The sequence below is a fragment of the Piliocolobus tephrosceles genome, chromosome 1 (assembly GCF_002776525.5).
Source record: "Piliocolobus tephrosceles isolate RC106 chromosome 1, ASM277652v3, whole genome shotgun sequence".
NCBI classification, from domain to species: Eukaryota; Metazoa; Chordata; class Mammalia; order Primates; family Cercopithecidae; genus Piliocolobus; species Piliocolobus tephrosceles.
Window position 1 is genome coordinate 201,016,557 of NC_045434.1, and position 22,732 is coordinate 201,039,288.

The 22,732-nt window shown below is 41.6% G+C and overlaps 1 protein-coding gene across 3 annotated transcripts in view; it reads left to right on the forward strand.

Annotated features, from left to right (window-relative positions):
• Window positions 1–22,732, forward strand: part of USP48 (ubiquitin specific peptidase 48) — a 111,735-nt gene that overhangs the window by 82,534 nt on the left and 6,469 nt on the right. For all 3 annotated transcript variants that reach the window (XM_026455940.2, XM_026455941.2, XM_026455942.1), the window contains 10 exons: window positions 474–598; window positions 754–876; window positions 1,156–1,217; window positions 1,506–1,616; window positions 2,954–3,084; window positions 4,025–4,131; window positions 6,077–6,181; window positions 12,680–12,835; window positions 18,295–18,420; window positions 21,139–21,187. In XM_026455940.2, coding sequence (XP_026311725.1) covers window positions 474–598; window positions 754–876; window positions 1,156–1,217; window positions 1,506–1,616; window positions 2,954–3,084; window positions 4,025–4,131; window positions 6,077–6,181; window positions 12,680–12,835; window positions 18,295–18,420; window positions 21,139–21,187 — 1,095 coding nt within the window. The remainder of the gene's footprint in view (window positions 1–473; window positions 599–753; window positions 877–1,155; window positions 1,218–1,505; window positions 1,617–2,953; window positions 3,085–4,024; window positions 4,132–6,076; window positions 6,182–12,679; window positions 12,836–18,294; window positions 18,421–21,138; window positions 21,188–22,732) is intronic.

The following is a 22,732-nucleotide window of genomic DNA, read 5'->3' on the forward strand; positions in this document are numbered from 1 at the left end:
CAGCTGTCAAAATATTATTTTAATGTAGTGTGATTTCAGGATTAGTCAAATGGGAGACAATAAAGTCTGCAGGAAATGATAACCTTTGAGTGTGGGAGTACACGTGATTTTGTTAAGCAGCCCCTGCCATGGCACAGAGGTCCCAGGACTCCTGGAATCCCATTTTTGACTACTTCCTTCCTTGCAGGGAGAAAGAAAATGCACGGTTTTAGCTTTGTTTTTATCTCATGATTTTTTTTCAACCACGGACCTAGATTAGGGACATAAAATTGAGGTTAATGGCTACCTCCTTTAGAATTAAAATGAAATTGGAAATTCAGAAGTTTTTGAAAACAAGAAAAGAGAGCTAGAAATACCACACTTTAGCAAAGCAAGAAAAGTGCACCTATAGATTTTTCTTAAGTTTAAGAAATAGGAAATAGATACTGACTTTTTTTCAGCTTTTTTTTTTCAATTTTTTTTTTTAAACTCAGGTGAGTTATGCATATCTGAAAATGAAAGAAGGCTTGTTTCTAAAGAGGCTTGGAGCAAACTGCAGCAGTACTTTCCAAAGGCTCCTGAATTTCCAAGTTACAAAGAGTGCTGTTCACAGTGCAAGGTACTGAATGCTACTGACATCTGGGGAAATGGCATGCCACCTCCTGGGTTGACTTCCCAGGGAAATTAACATTGTACTTTTCTGACGGGGGTGTAGGGAGGAGGCAAGTCATGTGCTGTCAGCAGGAGACAGTTGATTGCTTCATTCTCTTTCAGATTTTAGAAAGAGAAGGGGAAGAAAATGAAGCCTTACATAAGATGATTGCAAATGAGCAAAAGACTTCTCTACCAAATCTGTTCCAGGATAAAAACAGACCGTGTCTCAGTAACTGGCCAGAGGTATAATGATTCCCATAAAGGAAAGAATGCATCTTTACTTTTTAAGGCCCTTGCCAAGTTCCCAGTGAGCTATTTCAGAACAACCCAGAACTTCTCATATTCTCATTTGTTTAGTTATCTAACCAGGGGATTTACTCCAGCCTGCTATTTTTTGGTAGAGGACTGTGTTTTCATATTATTTATAAAACTTGAATAAGGACAACCAAAGTATATTATAAGGAATTTGTGTTAACCAGGCGGTAAATTGACGGATACTGTTTTGTGATTTTTGTGTTCTAGGATACGGATGTCCTCTACATTGTGTCTCAGTTCTTTGTAGAAGAGTGGCGGAAATTTGTTAGGTAGAAACAAAATATGTTTTATTTCCTTTATTGTTATTATGACTCAGTTTGACTCTGGTATTTTTTAAGATTTCACGGATTCTGTTTGTTGTATCCTTCATGGTTACTTTCACCAGCACACACTGAAAGCTTTCTTTTCTATTAAGTTAAATGAATAAGCCTAAGAAACACATTTAATTACTAATATTTTCTTAAATATATCTCTGATTTTGAAATAATTATTTTAAAATCTTCTCTTTCGTCATGCAGTAATTAGGTATATTTCTCCTCCTTGTCTCATTTGAGTAGAAAGCCGACAAGATGCAGCCCTGTGTCATCAGTTGGGAATAGCGCTCTTTTGTGTCCCCATGGGGGCCTCATGTTTACATTTGCTTCCATGACCAAAGAAGATTCTAAACTGTGAGTTCCTTCTCTTTATGTGATTTTTTTTCTTTTCTCTTTCTGATGATTAATAAAGTGTGTTTAGGAAATTTCTCATCTGACATAAGTCTATTTTAAGAATTTAGTCCTTTGCTGAATTGTGGGTTCCCCCCCCTTTTAAAAGAAAAGAAAGACTACTTCTCCAGGAAAGACAAGAGGCTGCCAAGGCTATTTGTCTTTTTGCTCCTTCCTTGTCCCTCTTGGAGACAACACAGCCACTCTTTCTCCTCCCCCCGCTGCTGGTGACCAGCGTTGTGACCTCTTTTCCAGAATCACGGAATCAAGATGGTCTTGGTTGTAGGTTTCGTTGTGCCCCTGCCAGGCTTCAGACAATTAAAGGAGGACGATAGCAGGGTGGCAGAGCAAAGCCACTGCACTGGTCATCTGGAATTCTAGGGTCTTAGAACCAAAATTTTATTCCATGCTTTAAGTACTTCCAGAGGTGTTCGTCTGTGAATTTCTCCCCTGATTTTACCAAAAATCATTATATACAAGAAGGTAGAATGCTTCCAACATTGTCAGAAAAATCAGGAAAAGGAAATTGGAACACATAAATAAAAATGCCCTTGGGGTTAAGCTAGAGTTTTATTATTCATATTTCAGTACTTTAACATCATTGAAGGGACTTGAAAGTTTATATATTCTCTACATTTTCTCCCTACCTCTTTCTCTTCCTCCCTCTCTGCATCCCTCCTTCCCTGTTACTCTCTCTCTTGCTCTCCATCTCTCTTCTGTTTCCTCCCTCCCTTTCTTCTTGTCATTGTTATTACTGCAAATGTCAGACTTCAGGAAAATATGCCAATAAGCAAATGTGTGTTACCAGTCAGTTTAAAAGTTAAATGGTTCAAATATGATTAAAGGCCCCACAGTGCTTATCCTTCTGTTGCTACTTCTCTCTGTCTCCCACCCTTCCTCTCATAGGAACCACTGTCGTGAATTTATAGAGTTTATCTGTCTCAGAAAGTATTCTGTTAAAAAAAAAAAAAAATACATGCACATAATGTCTTGCATATTTAAAACTTTTTATATAAATGGCATCATACTGTATTTATACTTCTGCAACTAACTTATTTTACTCAATTATGTTTTTGAGATCTAACCATGTTGATTCATGTAATTTCAGTCCATTTAGTTTCGCTGCTGTGGTAACATTCCTTTGTATAAAAAACTTCTTTGTTGATGATATGTGTCTTTTCCCTCTAATTCCTTTGGATTAAATGTTAGTGTTGATGCTTTTGGTTTAGCGGACTAATGGATTATGTTAATTCTCTTAATTTCCATGTGTCTTAAGGCATGTTGTGTTTTTTTTTGCACAGTATAGCTCTCATATGGCCCAGTGAGTGGCAAATGATACAAAAGCTCTTTGTTGTGGATCATGTAATTAAAATAATGAGAATTGAAGTGGGAGATGTAAACCCTTCAGAAACACAGTATATTTCTGAGCCTAGTAAGTTTTCATATTGCTTTTGGTTTCTGTGGTTAAGAGCTGACATTTTAAAAAGAACAAGTGTGTCAGTGTTGTCTGCTTAAAGATCGTGTGGTGGTCCCAACTCCCTAGGTGGAAACTCTGATTATAATTATCCCATTATTTGTACATTTCTTTATGGACAGTAAATGGATTTCCTTATCATTTGCATGTAATAGAAAATATTATTAAGAGTTTGGGCCAGCACACTAGCTCACACCTATAATCCTAATACTTTGAGAGACTAAGGTAGAAGGATTGCTTAAGGCCAGGAATTTCAGATCAGCCTGAGCAAACATAGCAAGACTTTCTCTCTACAAAATAATAAAAATGTAGCACATGTCGGCCGGGCACGGTGGCTCAAGCCTGTAATCCCAGCACTTTGGGAGGCCGAGACGGGCGGATCACAAGGTCAGGAGATCGAGATCATCCTGGCTAACCCGGTGAAACCCCGTCTCTACTAAAAAATACAAAAAACTAGCCGGGCGAGGTGGCGGGCACCTGTAGTCCCCGCTACTCGGGAGGCTGAGGCAGGAGAATGGCATAAACCCGGGAGGCGGAGCTTGCAGTGAGCTGAGATCTGGCCACTGCACTCCAGCCTGGGCGACAGAGCGAGACTCCGTCTCAAAAAAAAAAAAAAAAAAAAAAAATGTAGCACATGTCTGTAGTCTGAGCTACTCGCTGAGAGTCTGAGTCAGGAGCATGGCTTGAGCCCAGAAGTTTGAGGTTACAGTGAGCTACGTTCATACCACTGTACTCCAGCCTGGGTGACACAGCAAAACCTTGTCTCAAAACAAGAAAATGTTACTAAGAGTTTAATGAATATTCACTAGTAACTTTGATATATGTTTTTAGATCTTTGATTCTTTAACAATGATTCCTCAGCTGCTTCTGTTTTTCCTTTTTTTTTTTTTTTTCAAAGAACTCTGTCCAGAATGCAGAGAAGGCTTATTGTGTCAGCAGCAGAGGGACCTGCGTGAATACACTCAAGCCACCATCTATGTCCATAAAGTTGTGGATAATAAAAAGGTACTGGTCCCTCTTGTGGCGATGACTAGTAATGATCAAGCGTGCTCTTTGACTAGTAATGATCAAGCATGCTCTTTGACTTGATTTGCTGTTGTATTTGCACTGAAGGTCTGCCTAGGACTGCATTTTTGTTCCTTCAGAGCTGTTTGGCATCAGAATTGAAATTGGATAGTAATTGAAAAGGAACAGTTATGTGATTGTATGAGAATTTACTTTGTTATTAATTGATACATAGATATTTATTGAGTGTCAGCTGTGTTCCAGGGATGGTCCCAGTGCTGAGGATACAGTGATAAAGAAGGCAGGTATAATACCTGCTCTCAAAATTATAGGGACCTAGTGAGAAAGATCAGGAATAAACTATAAATTCATCTGATTTCACACAGAAATGATTGTTTTGAAGGAAATTTAGCAGGGTAAAGTGGAGGTTAGCATGATACAGGGAGTAGACAGGAGAGGCATCTTGGAGAAGTTGTTTTTACCCAAACCCTCACTGTCAGGGATGCAGCCTGGGAAGTGTTTTCCAGGCAAAGGAAACAAAGGTCAAAAGAATAAGCCTAATGTACTTATGCAACAGAGTGAAAACCATTGCACCTAGAACAGCACTGTCCAATAGAGCTTTCTGTGGTGATGGACAGGTTCTAGGTTCTGTATCTGTGCTGCGCACTTCAGTAGTCACTGGCCACGTGTGGCTGTGGAGCATTCGACGTGGCTAGTGTGACTGAGGAATTTAGTAGTTGGTTTAAAATTAAATAGCTGCATGTGGCTAATGGCTACCCTAGTGGCTATTGCTGAGCTAGAATGAAATGTATTCCAAGAAGGGATCATGATACGGAATGAGCGACCATACACCATCAGGTTTTATACATCATACCTTTATCAAGACCGGGTTTATTGGGTTTATTCCCAGTGTAGATGTAAGCCCCTGAAGAGTTTCAAGCAAGGCCATGATATGATCTGATTTATAGTTTTAAAAAAATCGCCCTGGCTATAGAGTTTGGAATTGCTGTGAGGGCATAACAGGAATAAGAGAGGCCAGTTAGAGCCTCTTGCATTGACCTGCAAGGATAGGGGAAATCGACTGGATATATTTGGGAAGTGGAGGTGTTAATACTTGCTTGGATTGGATTTCAAAGCATTTTTATTATATTAGGGATGGCTCTTGGGCAGATCCTGACCCAGATCTCTAGGTATCTTATTAATTTAATTCCACGGTTTCTGGGATTAAAGACAAAATGGAATACGTTTTATTTGATGCTTGTTTCCAAACACATTTTTTAGAAGGGTAACTTACAAATTATGCTCTGGAGGCTAAGGATTCTGCTTTACAAGTTAAATAAACTAAGGCCTTCATTTCCTAATTTGCCGAGAAAATGAAGTTAATGAGTATGAATGTCTCTGTTTCTCCCTGTAGAATTTTCTTAAGTCTTTAGTTCTCTAGTATAAAATACTATCCAATTTAGCTGTAGTTTCATTGTTCAGTTTAATACGAGTATTTCATAGTGTTCTGCAAGAGAACGCTTCTTCCATATTTCATTTTCTCAATTCTTAAAGAGCATGTGACTCCTGCCACTTGAACAGTTTGAGAACTTGAAAAGGCTTGAACAATCAGTGTGCTCAGGAAGGTGTCAGGCACCTTCGAACTTCTGCACAATAATATCATTGTACAAGACTGATAGTAATAACTGCTCTGCAGAGACCTCTTCAGTGTATGGTGAGCACATTAAATACTACAAGAATAAGTCATAGGGTAAAAAACTAACATGTTGAAAGAGCATAGAAAACCGAGAAGGCCTGATTCTTGATCCACTTTCCAGTCTATAATCCCACCATGATAAAGGTGTTCCTCCTCTTGATAAAGGTTGCCGGTCCCAGCCCCTACATCGGCCATAGCCTGCCTTCCTAGGGTCTGACCTACTTCTCTTTGTTGTCCTGGCACATTCAGGTGATGAAGGATTCGGCTCCAGAGCTGAATGTGAGTAGTTCTGAAACAGAGGAGGACAAGGAAGAAGCTAAACCAGATGGAGAAAAAGATCCAGATTTTAATCAAGTACGTGTTGAAGCTGCTTTTCATTGTTATACTTTCTGCTGTTCTCTCTTTGAGAGCAGCCACTCGAAGCCCCTGGCCATCTCTCTGTACCCTATATGGGCTATTGGTTCTTTTCTTTCCTTTCCTTTTTTTTTTTTTTTGATACAGAGTCTCGCACTGTTGCCTGTGCTGGAGTGCAATGGCATGGATCTCAGCTCACCACAACCTCCGCCTCCCAGGTTTAAATAATTCTCCTGCCCCAGCCTCCTGAGTAGCTGGGATTATAGGTGCCCACCACCACACAGGGCTAATTTTTTGTATTTTTATTAGAGACAGGGTTTCACTGTGTTGGTCAGGCTGGTCTGAAACTCCTAACCTCGTGATCCGCCCACTTCAGCCTCCCAAAGTGCTAAGATTACAGGCATGAGCCACTGTGCCCGGCCAGGATATTGGTTCTTAGCTCCAGTCCTTGTCTTTCCTTAGTTTTGGTGGCATGCTACAGCCGTCCTGATCTCTCATAAAAAGCCATGAACCACATGATTCCAGAATGAATGTATTTCTTGCTATTAAGTAAGAAAGGCTAAAATGTAATGTAATGATTAAATTTTTAGCTGAGAAAGAAGACTTAAACAACCTATATCTTGGTTTCCAGCTCAATCAGAATATGAAAAAATTATTTAACTCAGATTTTCTCATTACAAGCAATCACCTTAATAATGGAGTATATAAAGTTTCTAATTAAGATGTTAATCAAATGATCAGATCAGCTGATGTGTTAGTCTTTCATTTTTCATTGTAGCACACTTTAGATTCTTGCATTAAGATGGACTGTTTTCTGGGCTGGGTGCGGTGTCTCACACCTGTGATTGCAGCCCTTCAGGAGGCTGAGGCAGGACGATCACTTGAGACCAGGAGTTTGAGGCCATTCTGGGCAATATAGCAAGATCCCATCTCTACAAGAAATAAAAAATTAGCTGGGCATGGTGGCACGTGCTTGTAGTCCCAGCTACTCAGGAGGCTGAGGTGGGAGGATTGCTTGGGCCTAGGAGTTCAGGCTGCAGCGAGCTATGATTGCGCCACTGTACTCCAGCCTGGGCAACAGAGTGAGAAACCCTGTCTCAGAAAAATAACTTTAAAGAAGTTTTCTGGACTGTTTTGTTAGGACTTTCTTCCTTTTTTTTTTTTTTCTGAGACAGAGTTTTGCTCTTGTTGCCCAGCTGGAGTGCAGTGGTGCGATCTCAGCTCACCGCAATCCCTGCCTCCCAGGTTCAAGTGATTCTCCTGCCTCAGCCTCCGAGTAGCTGGGATTACAGGCATGCGCTACCACGCCTGGCCAATTTTTTGTATCTTTAATAGAGACGGGGTTTCACCCAGGCTGGTCTCGAGCTCCTGACCTCGTGATCCTCCCGCCTTGGCCTTCCAAAGTGCTGGGATCACAGGCGTGAGCCACCGCACCCGGCCCGTAAATTGTCTTTTGAGAATAGGAAATCGTGGGAATATGGTTGATGTCGGTGGAGATAAGTTTCAGCTTCTCAAAAAGTCAGACCCCCACATTGGAGGATATTTTGTACTTTAAACTCATGGATATTCTACTCTACTTAGAGTTTTATTTTTAACAGATGAGATGTTTGTTTTCTTTCTTTACTGCTAAAATAGTGTAGTGAAATTATGGATAGCGTTCTCCCTGAAAAAATAAAAGTGTTAAAATAGCCATCTGCGGTATCTGTGACAGAGCAGAGGTATCTGGGCTTGTTGTCCTGTCTGCACGTTGATACTGTTACTTCATTTTGAACATTGATTGAGAGAGTCTGAAAAGCCCTCTTGATATGAATCTTGGTGTGCCCAAAATAAATGTTACTTGTGGTTTCCTAACTGGTATAAAGGGATGTCAGCATTTGTTTTCCATGGCTTATTGGAGCTCATAAAATAACCTCAAAACACCTGTGAAGAAGCAAAATCATACAGTTTGTGACAGTGATCAGCCACTCTTTAAGTTGTCCTTCCTAATCTGTTTCAGTCAGTCAACACTGGAGGGCCCTTTGCTTCAGTGCTAACCAAATCTGTACACTTGATGAGAATGCAGGTTTTCAGTTTAAAGGGGATATTTTTCTATAGTAAGTGATGCCCTTATTAAACTCTGTGTGCATATATACATCTTGTGTTCCTTGGTATAAGAAACAGGGTAAAGAAGGGCAGCAAACTCATGTCTGCAAATGCTTGTTGAGACGTATTCGTTGACTCGGTACTAATATGTCTACACAAGCGTTTGCAGACATGACTTTGCTGCCCTTTACCCTGTTGTCAACTCTGTTTTCATGTCCCCATCTTTGTGATGGGGACATCTCTGTGGTCTATACAAGCCATCTTTCAAGCCACATTTTGTACAAACTTGATTGTGTGGTTTTTAGTTGATATATTAAAAGTGTGTGTGTATGGCCGGGCGCAGTGGCTCTCGCCTGTAATTCCAGCACTTTGGGAGGCTGAGGCGGGTGGATCACTTGAGGTCAAGAGGTTGACACCAGCCTGGCCAGTATAGTGAAACCCCATATCTACTAAAATTACAAAAATTTGGTGTGGTGGCATGGGCCTGTTATCCCAGGTACTCAGGAGGCTGAGGCAGGAGAATCGTGGAGGTTACAGTGAGCCAAGATCACGCCACTGCACTCCAGCTTGGGCCAAGACTCTGCCTTAAAAAAAACGTGTATGTATGTGTGTGCATGTGTACATATCCATCCCGATTCAGGACTACATTCTCTTTTGTCTGGCAGTACTGTATGTTTTAGTTATTCTCACTTGGTATTATGGTTTAATAATCAGTTGGGAACCTTTTTTTTTTTTGAGACCAAGTCTCACTCTCTTGTCCAGGCCGGAGTACAGTGGTGCGATCTCAGCTCACTGCAAGCTCCGCCTCCCAGGTTCATGCCATTCTACTGCCTCAGCCTCCCCAGTAACTGGGACTACAGACACCCGCTACCATGCCCGGCTAATTTTTTTTTTTTTTTTTTTTTTGAGTAGAGACAGGGTTTCACTGTGTTAGCCAGGATGGGGGAATCAAATCTTTTATTGCCTGTTGTCACTAATTCTCTGTTCTCTGGTTAACTTTGTAAATTAGTTTGTTAAACTTGACACGATGTTCTTACTGTCTTTAGTTTCTGTTATTTTAAGCTTTGCTTTTCACCCTAAGAGTTGTTTAGAAAAACCATCTACATTTTCAAGTGATTTAGATTTTAGAACGCTAACTTTTTTTGATTATCTAGTTGTATTCATTGTGGTCATGACCACAGCAATTTTTCTTTCTCTTTTTCTTTTTTTTTTTGAGACGGAGTCTCGCTCTGTCGCCCAGGCTGGAGTGCAGTGGCCGGATCTCAGCTCACTGCAAGCTCTGCCTCCTGGGCCCACGCCATTCTCCTGCCTCAGCCTCCCGAGTAGCTGGGACTACAGGCGCCCGCCACCTCGCCCGGCTAGTTTTTTGTATTTTTTTTTAGTAGAGACGGGGTTTCACCGCGTTAGCCAGGATGGTCTCGATCTCCTGACCTCGTGATCCGCCCGTCTCAGCCTCCCAAAGTGCTGGGATTACAGGCTTGAGCCACCGCGTCCGGCCGACCACAGCAATTTTTCAAAGTGGATGTGGAATCACTCTCCTTAGTTGTGGACGACAACAGATTTTATGTTTATAAATATGATAGAGAATGTTGGGGAACATTGCTTTTTATACTATAATTATTTTTTATACTTCATAATTTTCTTCTGTCTTCCTTTTCCTTGTTTGGATGTTGTAATACTCTAGAATATTTTACGTTTTGCTTTCTCACAAAAAATTTTTGGCTCACAAAAAATCTCAAGTGTAACCTTCCTCTTTGGAAAAGAATAGATAGTCCCTGAAAAATGTTCAGCATTTTCAAAATGTCACCCTCTTCATCACATATCTCAGTCCATAGATAGCTTCTGTAATTGCTGCTTTAAATCCCTGAAATAAAAAATGATGTGTTTCTGCTTGTCCTTAGTGGAGATAAACAAATCCCCTTTCCTCTTTTCTCTAAGCTAGATAAACCCAACTCCTTTGACTTCATCTAAAAATTTAGGTTAATAATATACTCGGTATTGGGTATCACTTAGGTAATTGAAAACCTTCTAAAACCAGTGGGCTGGTTTTTTTTGTCAGTTAAGTTGGATTTAAATTCTCCAGATTAAGAAAGAAATAATTCCAGGAAAAGCCTTTAGACCCATTTAAAATCAGAGTTATTAAAAAATCTGTCTTGCTTGATGCTCAGGGTTTTGTTTTTTGGTTGTGTTTTGTACTTCTAAAATAAAATTATATGTTGATGTAGTTATTTTTCTTTATATTCCTGATTATAGAATTTGGGTTCAATTTGATCTTTACTTTCAACAGTTGAGATTGAGAAAAATGTTTCATCAGCTTTCATTGTATTTTTTTTTTAACCCATATGTGCATTTAACTTTTTCTTGTGAATCTTTGAATCACTCAGTTGCCTATGTAGATTCAGGGCTACAGCTGAACTAGCCTCGGGCAGTGTCTAGTCAGTGGTAGGCACCCTGAACAAATGCTCTTCTGTGTTCAGGTCTTGATCACCTTCTGCTTTGCAAACTGTGGAGCTCGTGAGTAATGAATACGTGGCATCTGTGTCCATAATGACCACTAAACTGCTCTGCTTATGCACAGCTGACACTCATTGACAACTGTGGAAACCAGAGCCAGGGCCTTAAGGTTACCTCATCCAGATTTAATTAAACCAGAGGAAAAGATTTTCTTAAAAATCCTGCTTCTTTTATTCCCTACCCTGGTTGGCAGAAGAATCTCCCCTGTGCCTCCCACCCGCCACTGCCCCCACCGGCCACCACCACCACCACCTTTGGTACAAAAAGCAGAAGAATCTTGATCGTTAACCTCTTGATGAGGGATTTATAGGAGTACTGTAGAGGACATTTGGTCCTCATCTATTATTTTTTTCTTGACTAGTACCGCATATATCATGCATACCCATGGGCATCCTTTTTATAGCACCTTTAGGTAGTCATGGCCATGATGACATTTCCCCTCTAAAAATAAAGACAGTGTCCTACATAATACTAATAATGTGCTCATAAATAAGAAAACTAACGAAAACTCCCTAATGTCCTCTAATACCCATACTCAGATATGTCTTGAACAGTTTTTTCCTCTCAAACCAGTATGTAATCAGGATATGTGTTGTTTGTATCACTTTAGACTTAGAATTTGGAATAGTTACTCTGCCTCCGGACCCTGTTTCTTTCCCTTCTTCTTTTTTTGAGACGGAGTTTTGCTCTTGTTGCCTAGGCTGGAGTGCAATGACGCAATCTCAGCTCACCACAACCTCCGCCTCCTGGGTTCAAGCAATTCTCCTGCCTTAGCATCCCTAGTAGCTGGGATTACAGGCATGAGCCACCACACCCAGCTAATTTTACATTTTTAGTAGGGATGGGGTTTCTCCATGTTAGGCTGGTCTCGAACTCCCGACCTCAGGTTGATCCGCCTGCCTCAGCCTCCCAGAGTGTTGGGATTATAGGCGTGAGCCACCATGCATGGCTCTTTCCCTTCTTGACATTGAACTTGGACCAATTTGATTTCTTTTAGATTGTTCCATGTTCTGTATTTGGCTGATTGTTTCCTTATGTTACTTATTTTAATTTATTTATATATCCCCTATATTCCAATTTCTGTAAATTGGAAGGTGGACGTAAATGTTTGATTACATTCTGGTATAACATTTTTGTAAGAATATTTTATGAGTGAGGCTGTATATTTTGCCATTAGAAAAAGTGGTACAGTCTTATTTTTAGTCAAATTGTTTTTTTAAATTAAGGTTCTATATTTTATTCTTAAATTCACAGCAGTTTATACTTAGTTTCCATGTCATTCTCAAGAAGAGAAGAAAATGTTTAAAATTCAGGTTGTTCATTGAAGTTTTTCAATTTGTTATGTTTTTCTGATGTAAGGTCAGACTTAATCATTTTTATTTTAAATGTCATCTCTCTCTTTTTTCTTTTTCATAAAAGAGATGGAGTCTCTGTCACCAGACTGGAGTACAGTGGTGCAATTGTAGCTCACTGCAGCCTGGAACTACTGGGCTCAGATGATCCTCCTGCCTTACCCTCCAAGTAGCTGGGACTACAGGCTCATGCCACCATGCCTGGCTAATTTTTGGTGGAGATGGGTCTTAATATGTTGCCTAGGCTGGTCTTGAACTCCTGGGATTATAGGTGTGAGCCCCCTCACCAAACTTTAAATTTCTCTTGTAACAAACATTTCAATTGCTTTTACATGCAGTTAGAGGTGTGTATTACTCATTCTTTTCTTTTATCAATTATATGTGAGCCTGCTAAGAAAGTCTCGTTAGTCTCTACTCATTGTTTACATTGAATTTCAAATGGTTAAGGGACCAATAAGGAAACAGCTTTTGTTTGCCTGAAAAACTTCATGAGCAAGGGTCACACTGTGGTTAATTTCACTGCTTTCTTCATTTCCAATCTTCATTATAGAGCAATGGTGGAACAAAGCGGCAAAAGATATCCCATCAAAATTATATAGCCTATCAAAAGCAAGTTATTCGCCGAAGTATGCGACATAGAAAAGTTCGTGGTGAGAAAGCACTTCTCGTTTCTGCTAATCAGACGTTAAAAGAATTGAAAATTCAGGTGAGGAAAATGTTTGTTCAGGTTTGCTCTGGACTGAAGAGGGCCTTCATGAATTCCTGCTTTCCACCTGTATTTACATATATGTATGTATCTGTGTTTTTTTCCAAAAGACTTAAAGTTTTCAAAATAGCCAAAAATCTTTTTGTGAAGATGAAAGTGAATTTTGGGTTCTGGAAACTTGGGCTGGTTCTGCAATAGCTTTCTAGTAATGAGAAACATTGGGAACCACTTAATTTGTCACATGTCGAGGTTGTGCGGGGATAACTGTTCTCTCACTTTATTGTGTTCTATGCTTTTCTTTGACCACTTAATAGGTATTGGAGCCTGCTACCAGGAACTGCTGTGAAATTTAATGGGAGATAAAAGGCAGCTTATTATTAGCGATTAGTGATTGCTTATTCACTAGGCTGTCACAATATTTTTGGTGGCAGATAAATCTATTTGATAGAGTTGTTTTGTGTGTGTGTGTGTGTGTGTGTGTGTGTGTGTGTGACAGAGCCTCACTTTGTCACCCAGGTTGGAGTGCAGTGGTGCCATCTCGGCTCACTGCAACCTCCACCTCCCGGGTTCAAGCAGTTCTCTGCCTCAGCCTCCCGAGTAGCTGGCATTACAGGTACATGCCACCACAGCTGGCTAATTTTTGTATTTTTAGTAGAGACAGGGTTTCACCATCTTGGCCAGACTGCTTTTGAACTCCTTACCTCGCTATCCACCCGCCTCGGCCTCCCAAAGTGCTGGGATTTACAGGCATGAGCCACTGCGCCCGGCCTTGATAGAGTTTCAAAATTATCTTTACCTTTCTTTATGCAGTGATGTTTTCCAAATTGTTATATAGATTTATTTTAGATATGCCCTCTCCATTCCCTCACCAAAGCATGCATTGCTTTACAAATCATTTCCACTGCTCTAGTGCAGGCATTGTGAAATGGTTTCATGATACTGTTATTTCTTGGTATCAATACTGACATACTATAAATAAGCATTCCAGTGGTAAATCTCAAACCCTAGGCAGAAGGAACTGATAAATTCAAGATGTCCATGAAAAAATCTGGCCCCAGTCTGTTTCAGTCACTGATAGATATCCAAAAAGTTGACCAGATTTCCTCCTCTGCTACTTTTATGTGGCATAGTTTACTGGTTACACAATTTTCTTGTTGCTGATATTTATCATTGTAAATGAGGCAAAAGTACAGGCTTCCTTTGAGGGTGTTATGTGTTCCAGATTGTCCTGACAACAGTATTTCCCTTGGTTGAACCCATGGCTCTGAAAATAAGTGTGTTGGCATAATATCTTCACTCTGTTATTGTACCTTTTACATCTAAGAAACCTTGTTTCTATCACTGACTTTCTGCCTGTCATTGGGAAACCTCGAACATTCAAAACTTTTAAATTACAGAAAGAGCCCCTGTGCATAAAGACATTTTTTAAAGCCTGTGCTGCTTTTATTATGGACTATGATTTTTGAAGAATAAACCAGAAGTCAGCAGAAATAACCCTTCCATCTGAGAGCATGTTACCTGCCCAAATGAGCTGCTAGAAGATGGCAGCTGTTCACACCGCCCTCAGAGGTGCTCTTCCTGAATGGCTCTCTCATCTCCCACTCTTGCTTCAGGGACTACCGCGGGCCAAACAGAGTCAAAGAAAGGGCAGTGAAAGGTCTTTCCCCTCACTACATAGTGGTGGGAGCTTGTGATGCTTCAACTAGATATGAGCCTATTTGCCTGGTAGCGTGGATAGCATCAGAGTTTGTGGTGGGCATGTGTGTGATCCACAGCTGGTGGTGGTGGGTGATTTTCTTAAGGCATGTAATTTGTGTTTTAGTGTTTGATGGAGCCTTTCCTCTGGGGATACTGCATTTCTAAGTTAATAGGATGACAACCATTGCAAATCTGTAAATGTTTGTTTCTAGACATATCTACCATATACAGTTGCTTGAAACCTTACAAAGCTTGCTGTGTCTAATCAGTAATTCATCCACCTCTGATCCCATGAAGTTAATGAAGTACAATTTGTTCATCTCCTTTCTCAAAAGATGTTCAGTGTTTAATTGTATTATTTCATTTTCCCAAAGATAGATCTTTAGTGGGTGGGTGGTATTGCCTGCCTGAGAAAGTAGAATATTTTGGGACAGAGGTGAAATGCCTGGCAGCTGAGGCGATTGCTTCTGTATTTTCTTTTTTCAGCCCCACACACCATCACAAGCAGAGGAGAGCCACTCCTTGATAGCAGCAGGGTTTTCATGGTTCCTGTTAAGCTCCACAGACCAGGAATGCCGCACCTACTCGTTAAGCAGACCTCTATCATGTTCTTTATACTCAAGCATTTTCCTAGCACTTAGAGTTTAAGGATTATTACCGTAGGCCTCCCTGCCTTGGTTGGCCTGTTCCATCTTCTCCTCACTAGTAGCATGTGTTCATCTTTAATGGTGACTCTTCTGTGAAACCTGTCTTGGCCCCTTTCAGGAAACTGACTGTCCCCCTGTGCTCGCTAGATCCTGCGCATACCTTCTGCTACCATCCTCAGAACTTTGTTTTGACCTCACTCCTGGGAACCCCTCTAGGGCGGGATTATTCACTTTTATATTATCAACACCTAGAACAGTACTTGACACACAGTAGCTTCTTAATAAATGCTTCATTAGTTGTTGACAGCATCTCAGTGTCCTTGTCCATTCTCAGAATATAATGTGTGAACATCAGCCCCTCCGTTGTCACACTTGTGTCTAGAGGTATCTGCTATTTGTCCGATAGTACAAAAACACTTAGCATTTAGGGGCATGAACAAGCATTTCTGCAGTCCAGCAGCTGTGACGTTATCCATGTTAAATTAGCATCGCACACATCCACCGTAGCTCCACTCGATCTTCATGGTTCCAGAACATTTGCTGGTGTAGGGCTGGATATGCCTCTGCTTGATGTTTGCATGCTGAGCTGGCTTGGGTAGAACTGTCCTGTCAGTACTTCCTGCTTATTGCTTCATGAAGACCATTGATGATGCCAGGGAACTTTTCATTGCTAGCCACAGATCTCTGGCTAGTTCATCCCTGCCTGCTTTTTGGGTGCTAATGTTCTTTTGAAAAATCCTGGTAAGATTCTGTCCCAGCAGTTAGGGAGGAGGCCAGTGCTGTTATCTTTGTTCTTACTTGTCTTTGGTGCCATTATTAAAATCACTTTTCTGGTCGCCATCACCCTGGCCTGTCAAGCTCTTGGGCCCTGTTCCACACGCAGTTCAGGGTTGATTTGTGAGGCTCGTTTTGTCTTTCCACATCCAAAGAATAGAGTACAGGAAAGGGCAGAATGGTTTTCCCATGACATCATAGATGTTGGTGTAATATAAGATACATGTAATAGCATACATTTTATGGGTAAGTTAAAAAGCATACTAAAATGAATATTCTTGGACTTGTCTACCGAGTTAAGAATTAAAAGTGTCATTGAAGGTTACTTGTGTTTGCCTCTCTGAGCCCAACTTCTGCTTGTCCTCCAGAGGTAAACATGACCCAGAAATAAATTTAAAAAACCTTTCTGAATTTGTAAAAACATTTAAATATTACGAATACCATTATTTTGGAATGTATGTATGTATGTATGTATGTATGTATGTATGTATGTATGTATTTTTGAGACAGTGTCTTGCTCTTTCGCCCAGGCTGGAATGCAGTGGTGCAATCTCGGCTCACTGCAACCTCTGTTTCCTGGGTTCAAGTGATTCTCCTGCCTTAGCCTCCCAAGTAGCTAGGATTACAGGCGCATGGCACTACTCCCAGATAATTTTTGTATTTTTAGTAGAGATAGGGTTTTGCCATGTTGGCCAGGATGGTTTCGAACTCCTGACCTCAGGTGATCCACCTGCCTCAGCCTCCCAAAGTGCTGGGATCACAAGCATGAGCCACCACACTCATCTGGAATGTATTTAAATTTTTTTTTTTTTTTTTTTGAGATGGAGTTTCGCTCTTGATGTACAGGCTGGAGTGCAATGGCATGATCTCGGCTCACCACAACCTCCATCTCCTGGATTCAGGCAATTCTCCGACCTCAGCCTCCCGAGTAGCTGAGATTACAGGCATGTGCCACCACACCTGGCTAATTTTCTATTTTTAGTAGAGACGGGGTCTCGCCATGTTGGTCAGGCTGGTCTCAAACTCCTGTCCTCAGGTGACCCATCCGCCTTGGCCTCCTAAAGTGTTGGGATTACAGGCGTGAGCCACTGCACCCCGCCATATTTAAATTTTAACACTTGGCCAGAACTGGGGTGGGGCATATGGTCCCTACCCTTCAGAAATTCATATTTTGCTTCCTAGAGACAAGACTCAGTCTAAGAATATGTGACAGTTCCAAGGGCTGAATTATATACCCCAAGCCATTTGCTGAAGGAATAAGAACAAAAGAGAGAATTTAAAGATTTTTTTTTTTTTTTCTTGTGACGGAGTCTCACTCTGTCGCCCAGGCTGGAGTGCAGTGGCCGGATCTCGGCTCACTGCAAGCTCCGCCTCCCGGGTTTACGCCATTCTCCTGCCTCAGCCTCCCGAGTAGCTGGGACTACAGGTGCCTGCCACCTCGCCCGGCTAGTTTTTTGTATTTTTTAGTAGAGACAGGGTTTCACCGTGTTAGCCAGGATGGTCTCGATCTCCTGACCTTGTGATCCGCCCGTCTCGGCCTCCCAAAGTGCTGGGATTACAGGCTTGAGCCACCGAGCCTGGCCTTAAAGATTGTTTTAAGAAAGAATTTTGGGCCAGGTACAGTGGCTCGTGCCTGTAATCTGTGCACTTCAGGAGACTGAGATGGGAGGATTGCTTGAGTCTAAGAGTTCGAGACCAGCCTAGTCAACATAGCAAGACCTCATGTCTACAAAAAAAATTAAAAATCAGCCAGACATGGTGGCACACATCTGTAGTCTCAGCTACTCAGAAGGCTTAGGTGGGAGGATCCCTTGAGCCTGGGAGTTCAAGGCTGCAATGAACCATAATCGCGCCACTGCACTCCAGCCTGGGTGACCGAGTGAGACCCTGTCTCAGCACACACCAAAAAAAAAAAAAAAAAAAAAAAGAAGAAAGAATTTGGACTTGACTTGTTGATGAAAGGATATGGGGCCTGGGAGTGGTGGGGTGACAGTGATGACCTTGCCCAAGCCTCAGAGTAGCCATCGGCCCAGCGCCACTTTTTACTCATTTTATTTCCCCACACCTCCATCCTTGGGAAGCTGGTAAGGTAAGGAACAAATGCATCTGTGTGTATAATTGTTTCCTAATACTCTACCAGACCTCCTAAGGATGTTCCCGGATATATAGGGACGATAGCCTCAGTAGGAGTATAACAAGTAGGCTGACTGTAAGCAACAGTGGTTTTGTACTCTGAAGCCTTTTTGTTTTTTTTAAGAATCCATACATAATTTATTTAAATAGGGTATAAGTCTTAGTGTTTTGCATTATATGGACTTTGTCTCTTTTCTGTTGGCACAGATCATGCATGCATTTTCAGTTGCTCCTTTTGACCAGAATTTGTCGATTGATGGAAAGATTTTAAGTGATGACTGTGCCACCCTAGGCACCCTTGGCGTCATTCCTGAATCTGTCATTTTATTAAAGGTAAGTAAACAGCTCCTTAGCTAAAGAACTCAAGGTTTTACATGTTACATAACTGTGTGTAAACTATGTGAAATGGTGGTTAAAGGATGCGTTGGGTCTTTAGCAGAGGGCAGTGGTAAATGAATGCTGTGAGTTTTTGCAGCTCAGCCCAGCTCTGGCTGAGCCCCAAGAGACTTAGAGGAGGTCAGGACATCATCATATCTTGTTCTTGTGTGTTACAGTAGGTGCTGTTATGCCACAGCATCAGCAACTGCTGGTACCCTGCGAAGGTGAAAGTAAAGGCTTTCCTTGGCCTTTCTTAGATCACCTGGATCAGTTTCTATGCCTTGGTGGGATCAGGGTACATCATTACTTTCCTTTTCCCTGGTAGGGCAGGGCAGTGATATAAATCCCACCCACCCAACTGCTAAGCTTCACGCCTCATTTTTCCCGTTTGATTTTCTGTCACAAGGGCCTCCATTCTTCTCCAGATACAGATCTAGTTTTCATTCCTCTCACACTGGGAGGAGGGGAGTGATACTGGGTTGTGGCCCTCTGAACACTTGAGGATTGACTGTCATACCACAGAGGAAAGCTGAGTGATCTGGTCTCAGGTCACAAAGTTTCTGCGGTGTCCCCTCCCCATTGCCCTCCAATCCCCACCCCCGCTTTTTTTTTCCTTTTTTGGACTAGATGGATCTGTTCTTAAAACCACACTAATGATACTGATGTCTGCAACTTAATTTGAAATGCTGCCCCCGCAAAAAATGGGTAGAAGATAGACTTGTGACCAGTGCGAATGGTAACTTATTTTATACTTTAAAATATATCTCTGCTGAGATTTTCATAGTTTTTCATAGTTAAAAGTAGATTCAGCTTCTTCTGTAAGCTTTTCCCTAACTTCCGGTTCAGCAGAATTACTTAACCACACTTCATAGTATTAAAGTATCTCCTCTTTTCCTTTTGGTTCAAAAGTACTAGCCAGCCAAGCAGGAAACAAGGGTAAAACACAAGGTTCTGTCACAACAGTCACATACATGACTTAATGGGATTCTGTCCAGGGCATGGAAATTGGTTTTGGATTTAGTAGATGTAGGAAATAGGGACTTCTTTTTTTTTTTTTTTTTTTTTTTTTGAGATGGAGTCTCGCTGTGTCACCTGGGCTGGAGTGCAGTGGCACGATCTTGGCTCACTACAATCTCCGCCTCCCAGGTTTAAGCAGTTATCTTGCCTTAGCCTCCCAAGTACCTGGGATTACAGGCATGTGCCACCACTCCCGGCCAATTTTTTGTATGTTTAGTAGAGTCAGGGTTTCACCATGTTGGCCAAGCTGGTCTCGAACTCCTGACCTCAGGTGATCTGCCCGCCTCACCTCACAAAAGTGCTGGGGTTACAGATGTGAGCCACTGCGCCCGGCCTCAGTGACTTTTCTTTGACAGTGTCTTAGAAACCCCTACTTTCACTGGGCATGGTGGCTCACGCCTGTAATCCCCACACTTTGGGAGTTTGAAGCAGGTGGATCACGAGGTCAGGAGTTCAAGACCAGCCTGGCCAGCATGGTGAAACTCCATCTGTATCAAAAATGCAAGAAAATTAGCCGGGCATGGTGGTGGGCGCCTGTGATCCCAGCTACTCGGGAGGCTGAGACAGGAGAATGGCATGAACTTGGGAGGTGGAGGTTGCAGTGAGCCAAGATCGCGCCACTGCACTCCAGCCTGGGCAACAGAGGGAGACTCTGTCTCAAAAGAAAGAAAGAGAAAAGTCACTGAACCAACCTCATTTGCCCAAGTCTACCCTCCCTAAGGGCCTGATTTAGTCGCTTCCCATTGCCTCTTTTGTTTCTTGGCCAAAAGAATCCCTGCTGTTCCAAATACCACCACATCATGTGGTAGAATCATTGTTCAGGTTTTTTATTTTGAACTGTGAAATGTATGCTTTTCAAACTTGGAGCCCCAGTTCTGGTGTGATAAAGTTAGGCCCTGGAATGATGAGGCAGACCCATATCTACCCCATCCATGCACACACACCCCTCATCCCACCACCTAACCCCTCCCTCTGTTTAACATTCTGCATTTCCTGGAACTATAGGTTCTGTGAAATGATTTTGAAAACACACTGAGTTGCTAGATCCTAATGATCCTGTCTAACGTCCTAGAAACAGCCTGTATTGTTGAACGGTTTGTACTTCACATGGGCAGCTAGAGTCTGTACTGGTCATTGGCCTCATTATCCTTGCAGTTAACCTCGTCATAACCTCAGACATCATAAGCTTCCTCCTGAAAAGGAAATGGGTATCTTGTTCTTGCTGGTGAAGTGGGACAAAAGTACAATTTTAACCTAATTGGTATTCTGAGAGGACCAGTCGAACTTTTTATTTGCACCCCTCACTACCACTACCAGTATCTTAGCTCACATTGGTTAAATCAGTCTTTAGTAACCCCAGGGTGTCTAAACATTTCCATTTCTAAAGGTGTCTTTAAGAGTGGGAAAGTAGTCCCCTCTGCCTTTCCTCTTCACACACACATTATACCATTTCTGAGGTGTTGACTCTAGACCCATGGCCACCAGGGCATCCACTGTTAAACCTGGACACCACTGGCTATGGCTCAAACTGAGTTCTCTACTGGACAGTGTGTTTTTGTGTCTTGTAGCAATATCAGTAGTTGAATCATGGGCCATACTTCAGATTTCAGATTCCTACTCCCTTGTGATTTTGAATTGTCTTCATTTGTTTTCTAGGCTGATGAACCAATTGCAGATTATGCTGCAATGGATGATGTCATGCAAGGTAAAGATGAATTTGTTTTAGGAATCTGCTGATTAGGTGTTAAATGGGGGTGGATTTTAGATATTGAAGCTTTAGTGTACAATGCTTTTACTTTGCACCTCGAAAAAAGCTTCCACATGTTATTATAGTAGAATACATTGTTTGTCTTAAAAGATCATAGAAAGGAGAGAAAGGTATCTACAAAAACTTGGAAAGCTTAACCTGAGGAAACTGAAATAAATGTGAGCTCTGCTGATGGAGGAGGTCAACAAGAAGCAAAGCTAAGTCAAATTGCAGTGCCCCAGACAGGCACACACAAATTAGAGGCCCAGGTACCTATGAAGGTGGGAATGAATTGGGAGCCTAAAAACAAGATAACACGATACTTGTTTGGAAAACTGTATAAGAAGCAGTTAGACAACTCCCTGCCCATCACATCCTTTTCATCCGCCCCCCCGCCCCACCTGGACCTCAGATGGGCACCCAGAATTATGTGTTTCCACACTTGGAAAAATTAAACTAGAGAGGTGGGAACAAAGCCTATACCAAATAGGAGACTATCTCCTAGCCCTTTGCTCAAATTCGGGCAGCCCATTACTTACCTTCCCCCAGGTGGGAAGGGATTTCTCTCCAGGGAAACTAGTCAAGAAAATAACCAATGGATGTAAAAAGTCTGGTTCTGTATGATCAAGTGGCATTTCTCCCAGGGATGCAAGGATGGTTCAACATATGCAAATCAATACATCACATCAGCAGAGTGAAGGATGAAAATCATATGATCATCTTAATAGACAAAGAAAAAGCATTTGATAAAATTCAGCATCCCTTCATGGTAAAAACTCTCAACAAATTAAGTACAGAAGGAACATACCTCAATATAATAAAGGCCATATGTGAGAAACCCACAGCTGACATCATACTTAATGGCGAAAAGCTTAAAGCCTTTCCTCTAAGAACTACAATAGACAAGGAGAGCCATTTTCACCACTCTTATTCAACATAGTATTAGAAGTCCTAGCAAGAGCAATTAGGCAAGAGAAATAAGTAAAAAGCATGCAAAATTGAAAAACAGGAAATTAAATGGTCCCTCTTTGCAGATGACATGCTTTTTTTTTTTTTTTTTTTTTTTTTTTTAAATAGAGTCTGTCTCTGTTGCCCAGGCTGGAGTATAGTGGCATGATCTCAGCTCACTGCAACCACCACCTCCTGGGTTCAAGTAATTCTTGTGCCTCAGACTCCTGAGTAGATGGGACTACAAGCATGTGCCATGACACCCAGCTAATTTTTGTATTTTTACTAAAGATGAGGATTTCCCATATTGGCCAGGCTGATCTCGAACTCCTGACCCCCTGTGATCCGGCCACCTGGGCCTCCCAGAATGGCAGAATTACAGGCATGAGCCATCGTGCCAGGCCGACATTATCTTATATATGTAGAAAAACCTAAAGACGCCACCAAAATTCTCTTACAACAACTGATAAACATTCAGTAAAATTGCAGGATACAAAAATCAGTGGATTTTGTATGGATGACAGAGAGACTGCATCTCAAAAAAAAAAAAAAAAA